The sequence below is a fragment of the Pipistrellus kuhlii genome, unplaced genomic scaffold (genome assembly GCF_014108245.1).
Source record: "Pipistrellus kuhlii isolate mPipKuh1 unplaced genomic scaffold, mPipKuh1.p scaffold_m20_p_9, whole genome shotgun sequence".
Lineage (NCBI taxonomy): Eukaryota > Metazoa > Chordata > Mammalia > Chiroptera > Vespertilionidae > Pipistrellus > Pipistrellus kuhlii.
This window is the reverse complement of record NW_023425595.1, coordinates 62,008,823-62,025,110: the sequence shown is the minus strand read 5'-3', so window position 1 is coordinate 62,025,110 and position 16,288 is coordinate 62,008,823. Positions and strand designations below refer to the sequence as shown.

Below are 16,288 nucleotides of genomic sequence, written 5' to 3'. Positions count from 1 at the left end.
TGATTTTTATAGTCCATGGATGAACCTTTGGGACACCCTGGGTACACCATGCACCTTTTCAGTCAGAAACAACTGTGCGGTAATAAATCTAACGGGCCCGGAGAAGACAAACCACTGGTGCGCGTCGCCATCAAATTCTAATCCCTTCTGCCAATCTGTAGTTCCTCTCCACTGCTCAGAAACAAGCCAGATTATATCTTACACAGTTTTGGACATTTCGATGCAGATTGTCCCACCTCTGGTTACTCAGCCAGGTCCAAGCCTCTGGCTGAGCCAGTCTGTCATGATCACAGTTCAGCATTAGCACTTTTCCTCCGTGTCTGGAGGCCTGCAACTGTCCTCCTCCTGGTCTCCTTGCCACCAGGTTCAGAATCACAGTGGTTGATACCGGCTTTGGAGGGACATTTTGCAGAGTTGTTTCTGCAGTGGAGGTTATCACCACAAATAATGAGTGTCCCTTGGCCTTAAGAGTAGTCAAGTGGAATCGTCCCGCTATTATCATTCATGACATTTATAAACAGATTTGTCTTAAAAAATAATCGCCTGGCTCTTAGTCCTAGAAGGCTCATGAACCTGACACATTCTGTTCAGTGTTTTATTATTATTAATTGCCATCATTGACTGCCTTCCTCAGGAAATTCTGGTTCACAATGGCTGATGAGCAAGAGAAAGACTTGGAGAAATTTCTGAAAAATGTGGATGAAATCAGTAAGTATCAGTGAATCATAAACAAATTAAATCCTACTTTAGAAAGGTGGAGTGACTAAAAAGAAATGATTCAGTTTTTCTTGGGTTGTCTGACAGGTTTATGACTTAAGGAAAAAATGTGACAGAAACTAAACAGAAAGGGTATTGAGAAAGAAGTAATATTAGAGCCTGGAGGATTTTCTGGCTGCTCATTGATATCAGAGAAGCTGGTAACATTCTATGGGAATTCAGGCTGACAGCCATATTTTGCCTTTCCCACATTTTGTCCCCTTCATGTAGATTCAGGTCACAGGATCTTCTGTTTCCCCATGGCCAATGAGCCTAGCTGTTCTCTGGAGATCACTCAGGTCCCCAATGGTCAGCCTGGGACCCCTCTTGTTTTTAGAGTAGAATTATTTCTGTTTTTGAGCCACAGAGGCAAAATCAATGCCTTTCCCTTATGATCGGTGAAATTACATGGATGGCTGATGGTTAGCATGTCCTGTCTCTCTCTAGGCAAGAGAGCCCTCTGCCCTAGTTAAGGCAGTGGGACTGATCCCACAGACCACATTCAAGAGATTCCAAAGCAGTCAGTTCCTATTCACACTTCAGGGAACTTGTCTGAGAATAGAAACAGGCAAACAACAAATGTACAATCCAGTAGGAATGTGTGGAAATACGTAAGCCATAGAACCTGCCGGAAGTAGGTGCCAAAGAATAAAATAGTTTGGGATATATCCATAATGTATTCTTTGTGTTTATCACGGGCCCCTCCTCTGCCCACCCCTAAATGCTGTGCTGTGGACTTCTGGCCTTGGCCCACTACTCATCTTTCTCTTCGAGCGATCTAGAAGTACCTGGTGTTAACTACCCCGTTTGCAGATCACCCTCACATCTCAGTTACCACCCAGCTCTCGTTTCTGAGTCGACTTCCATATCTGCTATGTACCCCACAAACACTGCAAACTTACTGCTTCCAAAGTTGTTATATCTTCCCTCTCTGTCTTCCTCTCAAATAAAGCCTGAATCTCCTACCTTTTCTGTCATTCATCTCTCAGCCCTGAATCAGCCACCAAGTTTGGCTTCTCTCTCCAGCTCCATTACCCCCCCCCCCCCCCCCAACCCTCCCTTTGTTCTGGTTCTCTTACTCAGACTGTTTCAACAACCTCTGATTGTTTTTCCTGCCTCCAGGCTTACACTCCCCACAGAGTAATGTATCCAAAATGCAAATCTGACCCAGACACCTCTCTGCTTGGATTCTCTCCACAGTCACAATACATTTCCAGTTCTCATCAGGATTTAAGGCCTCCCATGACCTCTCCTTACCTCTGGTCTCTCCCTATTCACTTGTGCAGCAACAAAACGCTTTCCGTTCTTTAAACATATCCTAATGGTTCATACTCTTTGTGACCTCTTTTTCATTCCCCCTGTCTCCACATCTTTCTTTGCATGGCTAAATTTCATTCATACTCAGAGTTCCTTCAGATACTGCCAATAGATCTCTCTGTGATGATAAAATTGTTATATAACCTGCCCTGTCTACCATGGTAACCAGTAGCCACCTGTTTATGGATTCTATACATTCATTTCTTGGGTACTTTGCTATGTATTGAATATTGCAAATAACAGGAGAGTACAGTAGCAATAAACAGGAGTTAACTTTCCTTCATGGTACCCCCATCAGGTGGGGAAACAGACACTAAACAAGTAATTTCAAGTGTGATGTATGGTACAAAGAGAGGCTTGCAAAGTGCAAGAGACTCTAACTCAGTTTAGGGAAGTGTAGTAATCTGTTTGGGCTGCCATGCAACATTTATTTTTTCTCAAGTTCTGGAAGCTAAGAAACCCAAGATCAAGGTTCTCCTCAAATTACTCTTTACATTCAGTACAACTTATTTATTTTAAATACTAGAGGTCCGGTGCACAAATTCATGCACATTGAAAGGAAATTAATTAGAAGAAATATTTTAATATCACTATTTGCCCTTTCTCTATAATAGAAGTGTCAGATATAAAAAGAAAATTAGTAAAATGTACATGAAAATAATATATAAATTGATTAATAAATAAACAACAATATGATATAAAAAGAACAAAAATATGATATAAAAACATCATTGATAAAAATAATGACTGATAAATTGATTAAACTTATTCTAACACTGAGGCCAGTATCAGATAAAGAAAAATCAATTCTTGGAATCAGAACAACTTCTCCTCCACAGATTCTGTTAATACTTCAGTTTTGATTATGTTAGTTCACAATTTTTTTAATAATAAATCTAGTACCATTACAATGGCCCACTTTACTATTAAGATTTCTCAGTAGCATGATGATTGCACCTACTTTCAATTCTAATTTGTGACACAGAATTTCCAAAGGAATAATACTTTTGGGAAATTTTTCTTTTCTGGCATCATCCATTGAATCTAGAATTATTGTTGATTACACTGTTGTCTCTGAGTCTTAATGCAATATCCATTCTCCAGCCTTTTTCACCATGTGGGAAAAGAATAGGATACATCATTGCATCTAATGTAGGAAACAGGATACTGATTTATTTCATGTTAACGGCATTTGGATTATTGGGATCTGGTTTACAATGAATGAACAAGTCCTTTTCAAAAGAAGGTCCTCCATTTTCGTTTCTAAATATGACAACAACTTCGGTTACACAGGGATAATTATATCTACCCAGATCACTGTTATGATCATAATCACCATTGTTACTTCCTTGCAACAGTGCCTTTCAGCTTCCTTTCAGCTTCAGAATGTCAACTTAAACAACCAAAGTCACAATCCACAATGGCAGATAGAAACACACAGTTGCAATTGGTGCCAGCGAGAGCTTTATATGTATCACGCATGCAGGAGTCAAGTTAGCATTTTATAGATATAGAATAAACTTACTTAATTAGACCTGCTTTCTGGTGTAGCTAAACTTTGCCAGCCCAGTGAAGCAACCCAACTTCTCTTTCAGGTAATGTCAGCAACACAGCAGTAAATATCAACATGAAGCAGATTATTATTGTAGATCATGCAGGGAGAACAAAGGGTAAAATATTTTACTGCAGCAGTGTTTGACTATATTCTGCTCAGTGAGAAAACCTGAAGTCATTTTCAAGGTCCACCATTTCTTACTTATTTTCAGTTGGGTCAAGTTTCTAAGCTTCCCAAATCTCCAGGTTTTGGCTAATGAAAAGAAAATAGGATTCCATCTAGTCTCCTATCTACCTACTCCAGGACTTCTGTGAGGAACAAACAAGATGAGGCATGGGAAAACGCTTTACAAACATTTGGTTACAGTGTTGCCACCTGAGGCTAGTGGTTGCTAGGGAGAGGAAGCTAGTTGTTGCTAATTGACATTACCTGGACATTCAGACACTTAGCATATTAGCCTCTTATATAGGGAGGGTTTTTATTGATTTCAGAGAGGAAAGGAGAGAGAGAGAGAAACATCAACGATGAGAGATAATCATTGATTGGCTGCCTTCTGCATGCACACTCCCTCCTCCCCACTTCCAGGATCAAGCCCACAACCCAGGCATGTGCCCTGACTGGAATGAAACCTCCTGGTTCATAGGTAGATGCTCAACCACTGAGCCACACCCACTGGGCTACATTCAGTACAATTTAGATCAAAATCCTAAAAGTGTTTTGTTTAGAATTTAACAAGCTGATTCCATGTGGAATATCAAAGAGCTAGGAACAATCAAGAAATAAGTAAAAATATAATCAAGAGAATGTTGCAGAAAAATTAGAAGGTGGGATAGTTCTTGTTACCAGAAGGTCAAGATTTACTATAAGGCTATAGTAATTATGCATTTGGTGCATTTGGAAGTTTGGTGCTGCAAAAGGTGAGTAATCCAGTAGAGTGGAATGAAGAGCTTAGAGCAGATTCATATATGTAACAGGGGTGACTCAACACATCAGTGGGGAAGGCCGCAACCTTTTAACAAATAGTGCCGGTGCCCTACACAAAGTCAACTCCAGATGGATTAAATACCTTAATGAGAAAAACAAAACTTAAAACTTTTAGAAGGCAATGCAAAATAGTACATTTGTAACCTTAAAATACACAAAATATTCTCTTCAGTTCTCTTTTGATAAACAGATGAAAACACAAAGCATATCCAAGGACAAAATGTTCACAAAATACCTATAATGAGTTCAGAATATATAAAGAAATCATAATAAGAAAAAGACAAACAACCCAATAGAAAATTGGCCAAGAATAGGAGCAGGCAGTGTGAGGGTTTGAGCCGGCGGCATAGCCTGCGAGAGTTCACAACTAAAAAAAACAGACAGAGAGGAGGTTTATTTTGCTTTTTCTGAAGGGAAAGAGCCAGTGCATTGCTAATCAATAGAGGCTGGTAATAAACAGAGGCTTGCTCTTTTAAAGGGTAATGGCTGTTGCTAGGTGACAAGGAAGGGAGGGGGATTGGAGGCTGAGAGGGAGGCTGCTGTCCTAGGGAGGTGTCTTATCAGCTTTTTTCCCACACGCCTGTAAAACATGCTTAGAGCAAAAGTTATGAAGAGTTCAAAAGAAGCTAATTTGAAGAGGAGGGGGGAAGGGGACTTTCTACTAATTATTTCTGAGTTGTGAAAACAGCAGGGAGGAGGATTATGCAAGAATATAGCCTTGAACCCTAGCTGGTTTGGCTCAGGGTATAGAGCCTAGGCACATGGACCAAAGGGCCCCAGGTTTGATTCCAGTCAAGGGCACAGGCCTGGGCTGCAGGCTCGATCTCCAGTAGGGGATGTGCAGGAGGCAGCCGATCCATGATTCTCTGTCATCATTGATGTTTCTATCTCTCTCTCTCCCTCTCCCTTCTTCTCTAAAAACCAATAAAAAGAGATTTTTAAAAAAGAAAGTAGCCTTGAGAGTAACTTGTCTTGTAGTTTGAACAGAGGGGCTATTATATTTGAACCGCAGGAGCTAGCGACCTTGGGGTTTAATTACCAAATATTTTTCATAAATTGTGGAAGGTCCCAGCAAAGAAAAAGGCTTTTTTAATTCTAATAGGCAGTTCATAGAAAAGGAAATCCAAATGGCTTACAAACTAATGAGATTTCTAATCCCAATCATATCCAGGAAAATGCTAATGAAAACATTATAGAGATATTCTCATCCATGGGCGCAATTTAAAAGTTTGATAACCACAAGTGTGAGAAAGGAAGTAGAACCATGGGAACTTGTGTAGACTGCTTGTAGGAGTAACAATTGCTACAGCAATATCCTGAAAAATATCTTGCATATGTGCACAAGGAAATATGTACACAGATGTTCAATTTAGCATTTCTATAGTAAAAAATTAAATTGCAAAACACCTGAATGTTTTTCAATAAGAAAATGGATTAACTATGGTTTATATAGTGATTTAAATAAATCCACTGGAACTATCTGTAGGTGCAAAAGAATGCACATTTTATGAAACCATTTATTTAAGATGATTAAATACACATGCATATGTAACAGTGAAAAATGCTTAGTCTCTGATTCTCTCATAATTCTAGCCTGCATTGTTCCCATAGCCTTCAGGCAAATAGCTCCTGTTATAGATATGCTAATCATTAGAGGAATTCTGCTTGAGCTTAGAGTTTTTGGAAGAACAGCCTCTTGCCACGAGGTATCTCCTGAAGAGGTGGGGAAATAGCCTATATAATAAAGAGGGAATATGCAAATTGACCATCACTCCATCACAAATATGGCTGCACCCACAACTGAGGCCAAGTTCCCATAAGGAGCCTTAACGAGCAATCAGCAGGGACCTGAGGCTATGCCCTCCCCTGCCCCCATGGGGCTTGACAGGGGACCTCAGGCCTTGTCCCCCACCCAACGGGACTTGACAGAGGACCTCAGGTACACCCCCAGTGCTGGGCTGGGGGAACTCAGGGTGTGCCCCTGTCCAGCGGGGCTTGGCAGGGGATCTCAGGCCATGTCCACCACCTAGTGGGGCTTGATGGAGAACCTCAAGGCACACCCCCCCACCCTGGTCTGGGCTGAGGGACCTCAGACCACACCCCTCATCCTGGCAGCGGGCCAGGGGACCTGAGGTTATGCCTCCTGCCCGGCAGGGCTTGACAAGGGTGGGACTGGCCGGGTCTGGATCTAGCCCAATGGGGGGGGTGAGGAGGGGTAGGCAGCCAGGTCTGGGTCTCAACGCAATTTTAAGGTGCATGTGGGTAGGCAGGGATTTGACTCTGGGTCCTGTGGTGAACCCCAGACTCTGACAGGAGGAAGGTTTTCATATATATTTCACTAATTTTCTTTCATCTCTAACACTTATATTATAAAGTGCAAATAGCAATATTAAGTTATTTCCTCTAATCCTCTTTTAATGTGCATGAATTTCATACACCAGGTCACTAGTGTACAAAATAATGTCTGTTTAACAAAGATTTGCAGGAACCTCAAGACTGGACTCAGATCATCAGGGCAACAGAGAGATTTAGAGATTTTGTGCTCTTCCTCAGATCCCTGTGGTGCCCAGATGTCTGGGATCAGGATTGTCAATCACCTCTTGCTCCTCCCATCTCCCCCCCCCCACACACACACACACTTTGATTTAAATCACATGTGTCAAACACAAGGCCCGCGGGCCAAATCCGTCCCGCCAGGCCTTGCAATGTGGCCCGCATCGCGCTGTCATCACTGCACTCCGCTGCGTTTCCATCACAATGACAGTTTATGACTGTTCAGTAAACCATTCGGCCCGCAATTTAGGCTGGATTTTAGATTTTGGCCCCTTCTCTGATTGAGTTCGACACCCCTAATTTAAATGGAGCCTGGACTTTGGGCTTTTGGGAAGATGGATTTGAGGAACCTGTAAGGACCCCATATTCTCAACTGGTCATCTTCTCTGTCAATAAACCCTTCCTTACTCCAACGTTTTGAATACTGAGTCTTGGATGGTCCAGGCTAAGTAGAATGGGGAGGCCTTGTTGATGTTATTTTAGGATCTGAACATGAGAATCTTAATCAGAAATGTCTGAGGACTACACAGCTGCAAGGCCAATGTGATCTCACCTACACTGTGCCCTTCTATAGACAAACTAGTGACCCGGTGCAAAATAAAATTTGTGCACATTAAAAGGGAATTAATTAGAGGAAATGTTTTAATATTGCTATTTGCCCTTTCTCTATAATAGAAGTGTCAGAGATGAAAGAAAATTGTAAAATGTATATGAAAACCTTCCTCCTGTCAGAGTCTGGGACACGCCACAGTAACCAGAGTCAAGTCCCCACCCACTCGAAATCATGCAAGACCCAGACCTGGCCAGCCCCATGCCCACTGGGCTAGATCCAGACCTGGACGGCCCCACCCTGCTGGGTAGGGAGCATGGCCTCAGGTCCCCGGTCTGCTGGGCAGGATGTGCAGCCTGAGGTCCTCTGGCCTGGGCTGGGAGAGAGGACATGCCTTGAGGTCCCCATTAAGCCCCACCAGGTGGGGTGCACAGCCTGAGATCTCCTGTAAGCCCTTCATGGTGGAGGGCGTGGCCTCAGATCTCCCAACCTGGCACTGGGGAAGAGGTGCAGCCTGAGGTCCCCTGTCAAGCTCTGCCAGGCAGGAGTGAAGCCTGTGGTCTCCCAGCCTGGCCCCGGGGCGGGAGGCACTACATGAGGTCCCTAGTCAAGCCCTGCAAGGTGGGGTCATGGCCTGAGGTCCCCTATCAAGCCCCACCAGGTGGGGGGTGCAGCCTCATGTCCCCTGCCTCACAGCCTCAGGTCACTGCTGATTGCTCTTTAAGTCTCCTTACGGAAACTCAGCCTCTGCTATGGGTGCAGCCATCTTGACTGTTACAGTGTGATGGTCAATTTGCATATTCCCTCTTTATTGAATAAGATGATTAATGTTGTTGGTAACTAACTTTCTTTGTCAAAGGAGTATATACATGTTATTGACTAGCCAGTGAGCTAGAGACAGGAGAGAGGCAGCAGGCACAGAGACTAAGAGCTTGTGGAGAATTCAGAGATAGCTACCATGTGGAGCCAGAGTAAGCCGGGGAAACAGGAGAAGCCGCTGAACCAGAGAGGCTGGAGAGAGCACAGGCAGAGTGCTCAGGTGCTGCTACAAGTAAGGTGGTGAGTTTAGAGGCAGCGTGCAGCTGCTCAGATAATAACTATGGGTACAGAGTGCTTTTACTGTGTGGGAAAGATAAGTATTTACCAGCTGGTGTGCAGCTGCCTATAGGGGATCCCTCTGAAGGACTGTGTTGTCTGATGGCTACGTGGCCACTGGCTTCTGCAACAAAGACTCATTCTTATAAACTCATGACTTCTCTGATCTAAGAGACCTGGCGTCCAAGAAGCTCCAGCCCTAGCCAGAGCTTAGGACCCAATGGTTGTACAATGGGCAGGTTTAAGAAGGAACCTGCTCTGGTACTTGGCATAGCCGAGGAGAATTCAAAAGAGTATATGGATTCAGAGCAACTCAGAGTAGCAGCGCTGTGCGGTGCTCTTCTGTCCCTGGCACAAGCACATGAACTAGCAGCAGATACACTCTAATAGAGTCACGAAAATGGTCACAAGTTTCTTCCCATCTCTTGCATCTGGGTTGGCCATGTGACCTGCTCTGGCTAAAGGGATCTTTATAAACATGACACAAGCAGAAGCTTGAAAAGTAGGTGTGCAGTAGGCTTTTTCTCATGCTACTCTTAGAAACCCATGCCAGGAGAAGAGAGACACTTTCCCTAGTTGCTCCCATTGTTCCTCCCAGCAGTCAGCTGACATTCAGAAGAGAGCCACATGGATAACTGACAGCTGGCCATGAACATGGATGAGCCCAGGGGAACCAGAAGAACTGACCTGTTAAACCAAAAGAACTAGCCCAAATTGCTGACTTAGAGAATTGTGAAATAAATAAAGCTAAGTCAATGGTAGTTTGTTTTAAGCACTAAGTTTTTGGGAGTTATGTTATGCAACAAAAGCTAAATGATACAATATACTAAACATTACAACAAGTTGGAAAGGGATACTTATTTTACTTACAGATGGTGTGGGAACAAAAAATGTCATTTATATTACTCTTTGAAATATTTAACAACTACAAAAGGTAAAAAATCAACTTGAAAAGTCTTTGGAAAATGAAGAAATAAGAACAGGAAAATGCCTTGGGAGAGACTGAGGGTGTATAAAAACCAATGGGAAGGGATGAGAGAGGTTGAAAATATTGAGGAGAGGGCGTAATTCATTGGTGATGCAAGGTTCCTGGTGCAAAACAGGATGGTGGCATGGTCAGCACGGGATGAGAGATTAGCTTCATTAGCAGGAGGGATACTCTTTCTGTGCAGTGGGAAGGAGGGCAGGTTAGATGTGGGCACTCTGTAGTGGGAAGGAGAACAGATGGTGGTCCAGTTGAGTTAGGACCACCTCCCCCAGGCATCTGTCTTTGTCAGTACTCAGCATCCCTGATAAAGGCTCAGAGAATTGAAGATTTGGGTTCATTTAGAGTTGGAGTTTTGCCTGGCAGGTGGGGTGGTGGCCAAGTGATGGACCATGGAACCTAAGCTGGGTGGGCAGTAAAGTGAAGACAGATAAGGGTAGGATTAAGGGGTAATGTTAGAGCTGCCTTTATTTACCCACACAAGATTGTATGCTCTTTAAAAATAAGGATCATTTTTAATCATTCGTGTTATCTGTAGCTTTCTGCACAATATCTAACTCATAATAAACTCTCCATAAATTGTTGAATTAAATAAGTGCTTCAAATTCTGTTCCTGGAAGGCCAAGGTTAAATTCACCTTTTCCCAGGAAAAACAAATCGTGTTCTTAGGGTTGTTTTTTAATTGGTTCTAATAGCTCTAATTTTTGTTTTCTACTTTAAGAAATGGGTAGATGTTGGTTAAAGGGTATAAACTTCCAATTGTAAGATAAATATATTCTCGAGACCTAATCTACAGCATGATGACTATAGTTAATAATGCTGTATTATATAGTTGAAAGTTACTAAGAGAGTAGATCTCAAATGTTTTCAGCACACACACAAAAAAGTAATTATATGAGATGGATGTATTAACTAAGCTTATGGTAGAAATCATTTCACAATATGTATCAAATCATCACGTGTACACCTTTAACATGCACCATGTTATATGTCAACTAGAGGCCCAGTGCACAAAATTGGTGCACGAGTAAAGTCCCTAAGCCTGGCTGGTAATCAGAGCTGATCAGATTCCCCATCTGCCTCCCTGCCTCCTGCCTCCTGCCTCCTGCCTCCTCCTTCCCTCGCCACCCGCATGCTGCCACTGCTGGTTGCCCGCCATGTTTCTCACCACCCCTTGGTGGTCAGCACAGTCATAGCAAGCGATCGAACTCCCATTCTCCTGGTGGAACTCCCAAGGCCCAGTGCATGAATTTGTGCATGGGTGGGGTCCCTTGGCCTAGTCAGCAATCAGGGCTGATCAGGACCAGCTGGCTAGGGGGAGGGACCTCAGGAGGTTGGCTGGCTGCAGGAGGTTGACTGTGGGAGCACACTGTCCACCAGGGGGCAGCTCCTGCGTTGAGTGCCCCCTAGTGGTCAGTGCGCATCATAGCTACCAGTCAACTGGTTATTCTTTATATATATATATATATTTAGATTGTATATAACTGTTTTTGTTTTATATAGATATAGATAGATAGATATTGTAGATAGATAGATAGATAGATAGATAGATAGATAGATAGATAGATTGCATCTCAATAAAGTGGAAAAATAAGAGTTCTCCTTATGCCTGTTCCACACTATGCTTTCTAGAGAACAGTCTTTCCTATTGAAGACCTTGTTTGAACGATTCACGTCTGACTTGTTCTCTAGCCAGTTTAATCCAGGACATGAATTCTGATGACCCAGTTGTGCAAGAGAAAGCAATCCTCAAGACAGAAAAGAGGCTACAGGTCACAGAGGAAGAACAAGACGAAGATGGATGCAGGACCACCTTGAACAAGACCACAATCAGCCCTCCGCAAGCTCCTGGGAAGGTTGCCTTTTTCTTATATACCTTGGCACAGGGAAGGGTCTGTGCTGAGGCAGAGCCGGGAGTGGTTTAATCTCAGACTGTCTGCTGAGGCCTACAGTTTTGTTTTTTTCAGATTCACTAGATGTATTTTTCACAAGGAAGTATAAACTCTGATTTCTCTTCCTTGCTCCCTCTGGTCATCTTTAAACAGTCCTTTGGGTTTGTTAAAGGGAATGACCCTAGTCTCCACCTGTAATTGTGTACTTATTAGTCAGCATTGTTTCTGAACTCTGTTTCTTTGTTTTTATGATAACCTGTGGCCTGCAGAATGCAGATGAAATGAACGCAGGTAAGGGCAGCATCTCTCTTCCCAATGTGTATCTTTAGGATCCCAAGACTTCTTTAGGATCAGTGTCTACTGACTACAACTTCCAGACCTTTCAGTCATAGCCTCTGGGTTTACAAACAACTCATGAGCAAAAACCTACTGGTCACCCAGTTCTGTGGCTGGTGGTCAAAGGGAGCAGCTTGCAGGCGTCTTCAAACTACGGCCCGCGGGCCACATGCAGCCCGCAGAGGAGTCTGATCCGGCCCGCCAGGTTTTTTGGGCAGTGAGCGTAGCTGAGGTGTTACAGTAGGAATTAGTAGTTCATATAGTCCTGCCCTCCAGCTCTCTGAGGGACCGTGATCTGGCCCCCACTTTAAAAAGTTTGAGGACCCCTGGTAGAGGCTTCTCTGTTTTCTCCGCCCAATCTTCTGTGTGAACTGAATTCAGCTGTTCTGTATCTTTCAGTTTACACTCAGCTGCTCAAGGGATCAGATCGTTTTTGTTGCTCAGTTCAGAAGTTCATTATGCTAAATAGAACAAAAAAGTCAGTCTTCAGGGGAAAACCTCTTTTTAAAGCCATAATTCAAATTTGAAGCATAGACATAGCCATCATGTATAATAATACATGACACAGATTATCATGTCAAATTAAGATGATTTCATTTTAGTTATGTGTGTGCGCATGTGTGTGTGCCTACATGTGTATGCATGAGAGTGTGGCTCTAACGCCTTAAAGTAGCTTTCTTCCAAATGTGAGTTAAAGAACTGATTATAGTATTGGATTTTTCTTTTTAAAATTTGAAATTACCCTGCTGTCAGAGGCCTTCCTGGCATCTGTGGAGAAGGATGCAAAGGAACGAGCCAAGAGAAGAAAGGAAAACAAAGCCTTAGCGGATGGTAATTGTCAGCCTTCACTTTCCCATAGCTGGAATGATTTGTGCTAAAACCAGTCTATCTGCTGATGTTTGCGGGCATCAGGAGTCCCGGGGGTGGGTTCAGAGGGACCTCGGCAGAGGGACCTGACCAGGCAGAAACCATTGGTGGCCTGTCTCCTGACCCTGATGCAGCAAACAGAGAGCAGGAGTTAGCTGTCGGTCAGCCTCCAGAGTCCAATCTTTTCCTAAGCATGTGGGCGGACTCGGCAGGTCAGATTGAGCAGTGCTAACTGGCACTGGGGACATAGGGAGGCATGGGAGTGAGGTACATGCTAGCCTGAGGCATAGATGAGGAAGTAAAAAGGAAAAAATGAAACTAGAAAACAAAGATATGAGAAGGGAGAGGAGAAATGAAAAAGAAAGACAAGTTGCAGGTGTGGGGGGAGCACACGTGACAGAATGCTTGCAGTGTTGACTTTATACCAACCAATGGCACGTGAGCTGCAGACTGAATGATATTCACTAGAAAATTCATGGTTTGACCCTTTTTATGACACCAGATGTGTAGACTTGGTCTTTGTGGCAAGCTTGGGTTGGTTCTCAGCCGTGAGGCAGGAACATTTACTTTTTCTGAGAAGCTACTTAGAAGATTTGGGGTGAATTTGGAGAAAGAAATCCTTAAAGAAGCCAATCCTGAACTATCTGCAGAGAGACACAAGTGATGGATGGATATAAGCTGTGCCCTTCAGAGTGCAGTTGGAAATCAGGGGAATAAATCGGAAAGCATTTTGCAGTGTGTAGAGAGCTCACCTGTATGACTTGTTCTCATAGCCCTCAAGGGAAAAGGGAATGAGGCATTTGTCAGAGGTGATTACCGGACAGCCATCCTCTACTATACTGAGGGTTTGGAGAAGCTGAAGGACATGAAGGTGCTGTATACCAACCGAGCCCAGGTCAGTGAGCCGCAGGTCCCTGGGGTTTTCTCAGCAAGAGTCGAGAACCTTGTGAAATCTGAGAAAGATGAGGCTGGATAGTATCCATGACAACTTGCTCTGTATGGGGTGTGGGAAAAGCTCACCTGTATGGAGCATTTGTCAATTTCCACCATGTAAATACTCTCACCATGGTCCAATTTCAAGCTACAAACTTGAAATCATTGGAGGAGGGAAGAACCTTCTTAATCAATTCTGTCCATATAAGTCAACTCTAGTGCATCGCTGGTGGTAACCAGGCACTTTCCATGTGTGTAAAGGAGAAAACTAGTGGCATGAAATGACCTGTGGGACCTTGGGATTCTGCCACCATGGCTGTCCAGCCTCCAGTTTAATGGTGTCTAAAGCTCCAAGGGCTGCTCTCCTGTTAATTTCTTACCCATTGTATCCATCCCTCTTTGATTAAGATTCCAAGAATGGGGTTAACTGGACAGCTGATGGGTCTAGAGCACTGGTTCCCAACCTTTTTTTGGTTATGCCCCACCTAAGCATGTATAAAATCCTGATCCCCTGCCCCCCATGACATATAATTCATATGAGAGAGAGAGAGAGAGAGAGAGAGAGAGAGAGAGAGAGAGAGAGAGAGAGAGAGAGAGAGTTGATTTTTTACAGATAGGAAGGGAAAAGGGTAGAAAGTTAAAAGCATCAATGAGAGAGAAACATTGATCAGCTGTTTCCTTCTGTGAATGTGCCTGCAACCAAGGTACATGCCCTTGTCCGGAATTGAACCTGGGACCTTTCAGTCTGCAGGCCGACGCTCTATCCACTGAGCCAAACCAGTTTCGGCATGACATATAATTCTTATTCAAAAAGTGAACTCTTATTCATGTGGAGGAAGCCTAAAAGTCTATTAACTTGGCCTAAACAAGCTTCCAAAGAACATATCTATGAAAGAGAAAAATAAAAGAATGAAAAGACAGTTGAAGTACTGAGGAAGAAATCACTAAGAAATTGTTTTAAAAATAATATGAAGTGTCATGAAAAAATAGCAAATAAAATTTCAAAACAGAGAACTGAAATGCATAAATATGTCACAATATATATATTTATATACTGTATATGAGGCCCCTAGAACTATGAGAAATGCAGAAAATTCACTGTTAATAACTCATTCTCTAATTGTCCCCCTTAAAAAATCAAATTAGTCAACAGTAACTGTATGTTTTATCTTTCGAGGAACTGTTAGACTGTCTTCCAAAATGATTGTACCATCTTACATTCCTACCAGCTGTGTATGAGGGCTCTGATTTTTTTACACCTTCACCAACACTTGTTATTGTCTCTGTTATTACCTTTATCGTTTCACAAAGCTGACCTCTCTTGGTTTGCTTGTTGCTCCTCTCCCTGTCCCTGCAGCTCTAGCAATGGCAATTAATGGCTGTCCACTGTGGCTAGCCTGGGTTCTGTAACATTCCTCTTGGTTCCCCTAAGTCCTGCCCTTACCTTGTAAATAGACCCCTAATTAAACTCCCCTCATTATCATGTTAGCGTGATGCTAGCCATCTGTTATGTGCTGGGATCCTGAGGGATGTGGGGAGAGACCAGTTACTTCTCATCACCATTGGACTGTGCTTTTTGTGTTAGCGAAAGACCGCTTGCTATGCAGTTGTATGTGAACAGCAGCTATCTTCATTACAGGCTTATATAAAACTCGGGGACTACCAGAAGGCACTAGTGGACTGCGACTGGGCTCTGAAGGTAAGAAAGTGTTTCCTTTTCCACAGGATGGAGTGGGGCTGGCTTGGGCCAGAGGCTTCAGTCCTGGAGTGAGAAGAGGGGACCTGCCAATGTGTGGTGGTGGGCAGGGGTAGAGGTACTGCTGTCAGAGCCTCAGTTTCCTCGCCTAGAGAGCAGCTAGAATAGTATTGTCTTGAGGGTTAGGACAATGTACATAAAATAGCTACTCTTAGTAAGTGCTCCAGAGAGGCTGCTGTTCATGCTGGTTTTCCAGGTTCAGGGCAGTGGGCATCCTCAGCTCTTGTGTCAGCAGACACGTTGCTTCCCGTGACAGTGGTCATGCCTCCTCCTCTCCCCTCAGCCAGTGGGAGCTTGCTTCTGCAGCGCCATTCTTCCCCAGCGGTCTGTGCTTTTCCCTCCAGCCCAGAGCATTTGGAAATGTATGCCAGCATCCTCTCTTTACAGCAGATTAATCAGAAGAAAGAATTCCTATTGTTCAGTCTGGATGCTAGTCAGGCCTCAGGCAGATAGTAGCATAATACTGTGCTTTGCATTTCCTCCAAAATCTGCCAAAATAGACAATAAAAGGTGGGGACTGTTAGGGAAAATATTGGAAGGGCTTTTAAAAGGTAAATGTCATGAGCACCTCTTAGAGTCACTATTTCAGATACTAAATAGTTAAATAGCCCTTAATCCATATTCCCTACATCACTCTGTCATGGGGGCTTTAAACAGCCAAGACCAGTGCTTTTCATACTTCCTCGCCAACGTGCTGCCAACAGAATGA

General features: G+C 43.4%; 1 protein-coding gene across 1 annotated transcript in view; it reads left to right on the top strand.

Annotated features, from left to right (window-relative positions):
• Positions 1-634: 634 nt before the first annotated feature.
• The window catches only part of TTC12 (tetratricopeptide repeat domain 12), a 40,108-nt gene continuing 24,454 nt past the window's right edge, over positions 635-16,288 (top strand). Inside the window, exons 1-6 of the mRNA XM_036428067.2 lie at positions 635-708; positions 11,488-11,651; positions 11,957-11,978; positions 12,777-12,854; positions 13,664-13,785; positions 15,463-15,522. Coding sequence (XP_036283960.1) covers positions 651-708; positions 11,488-11,651; positions 11,957-11,978; positions 12,777-12,854; positions 13,664-13,785; positions 15,463-15,522 — 504 coding nt within the window. The 5' untranslated portion in view covers positions 635-650. The remainder of the gene's footprint in view (positions 709-11,487; positions 11,652-11,956; positions 11,979-12,776; positions 12,855-13,663; positions 13,786-15,462; positions 15,523-16,288) is intronic.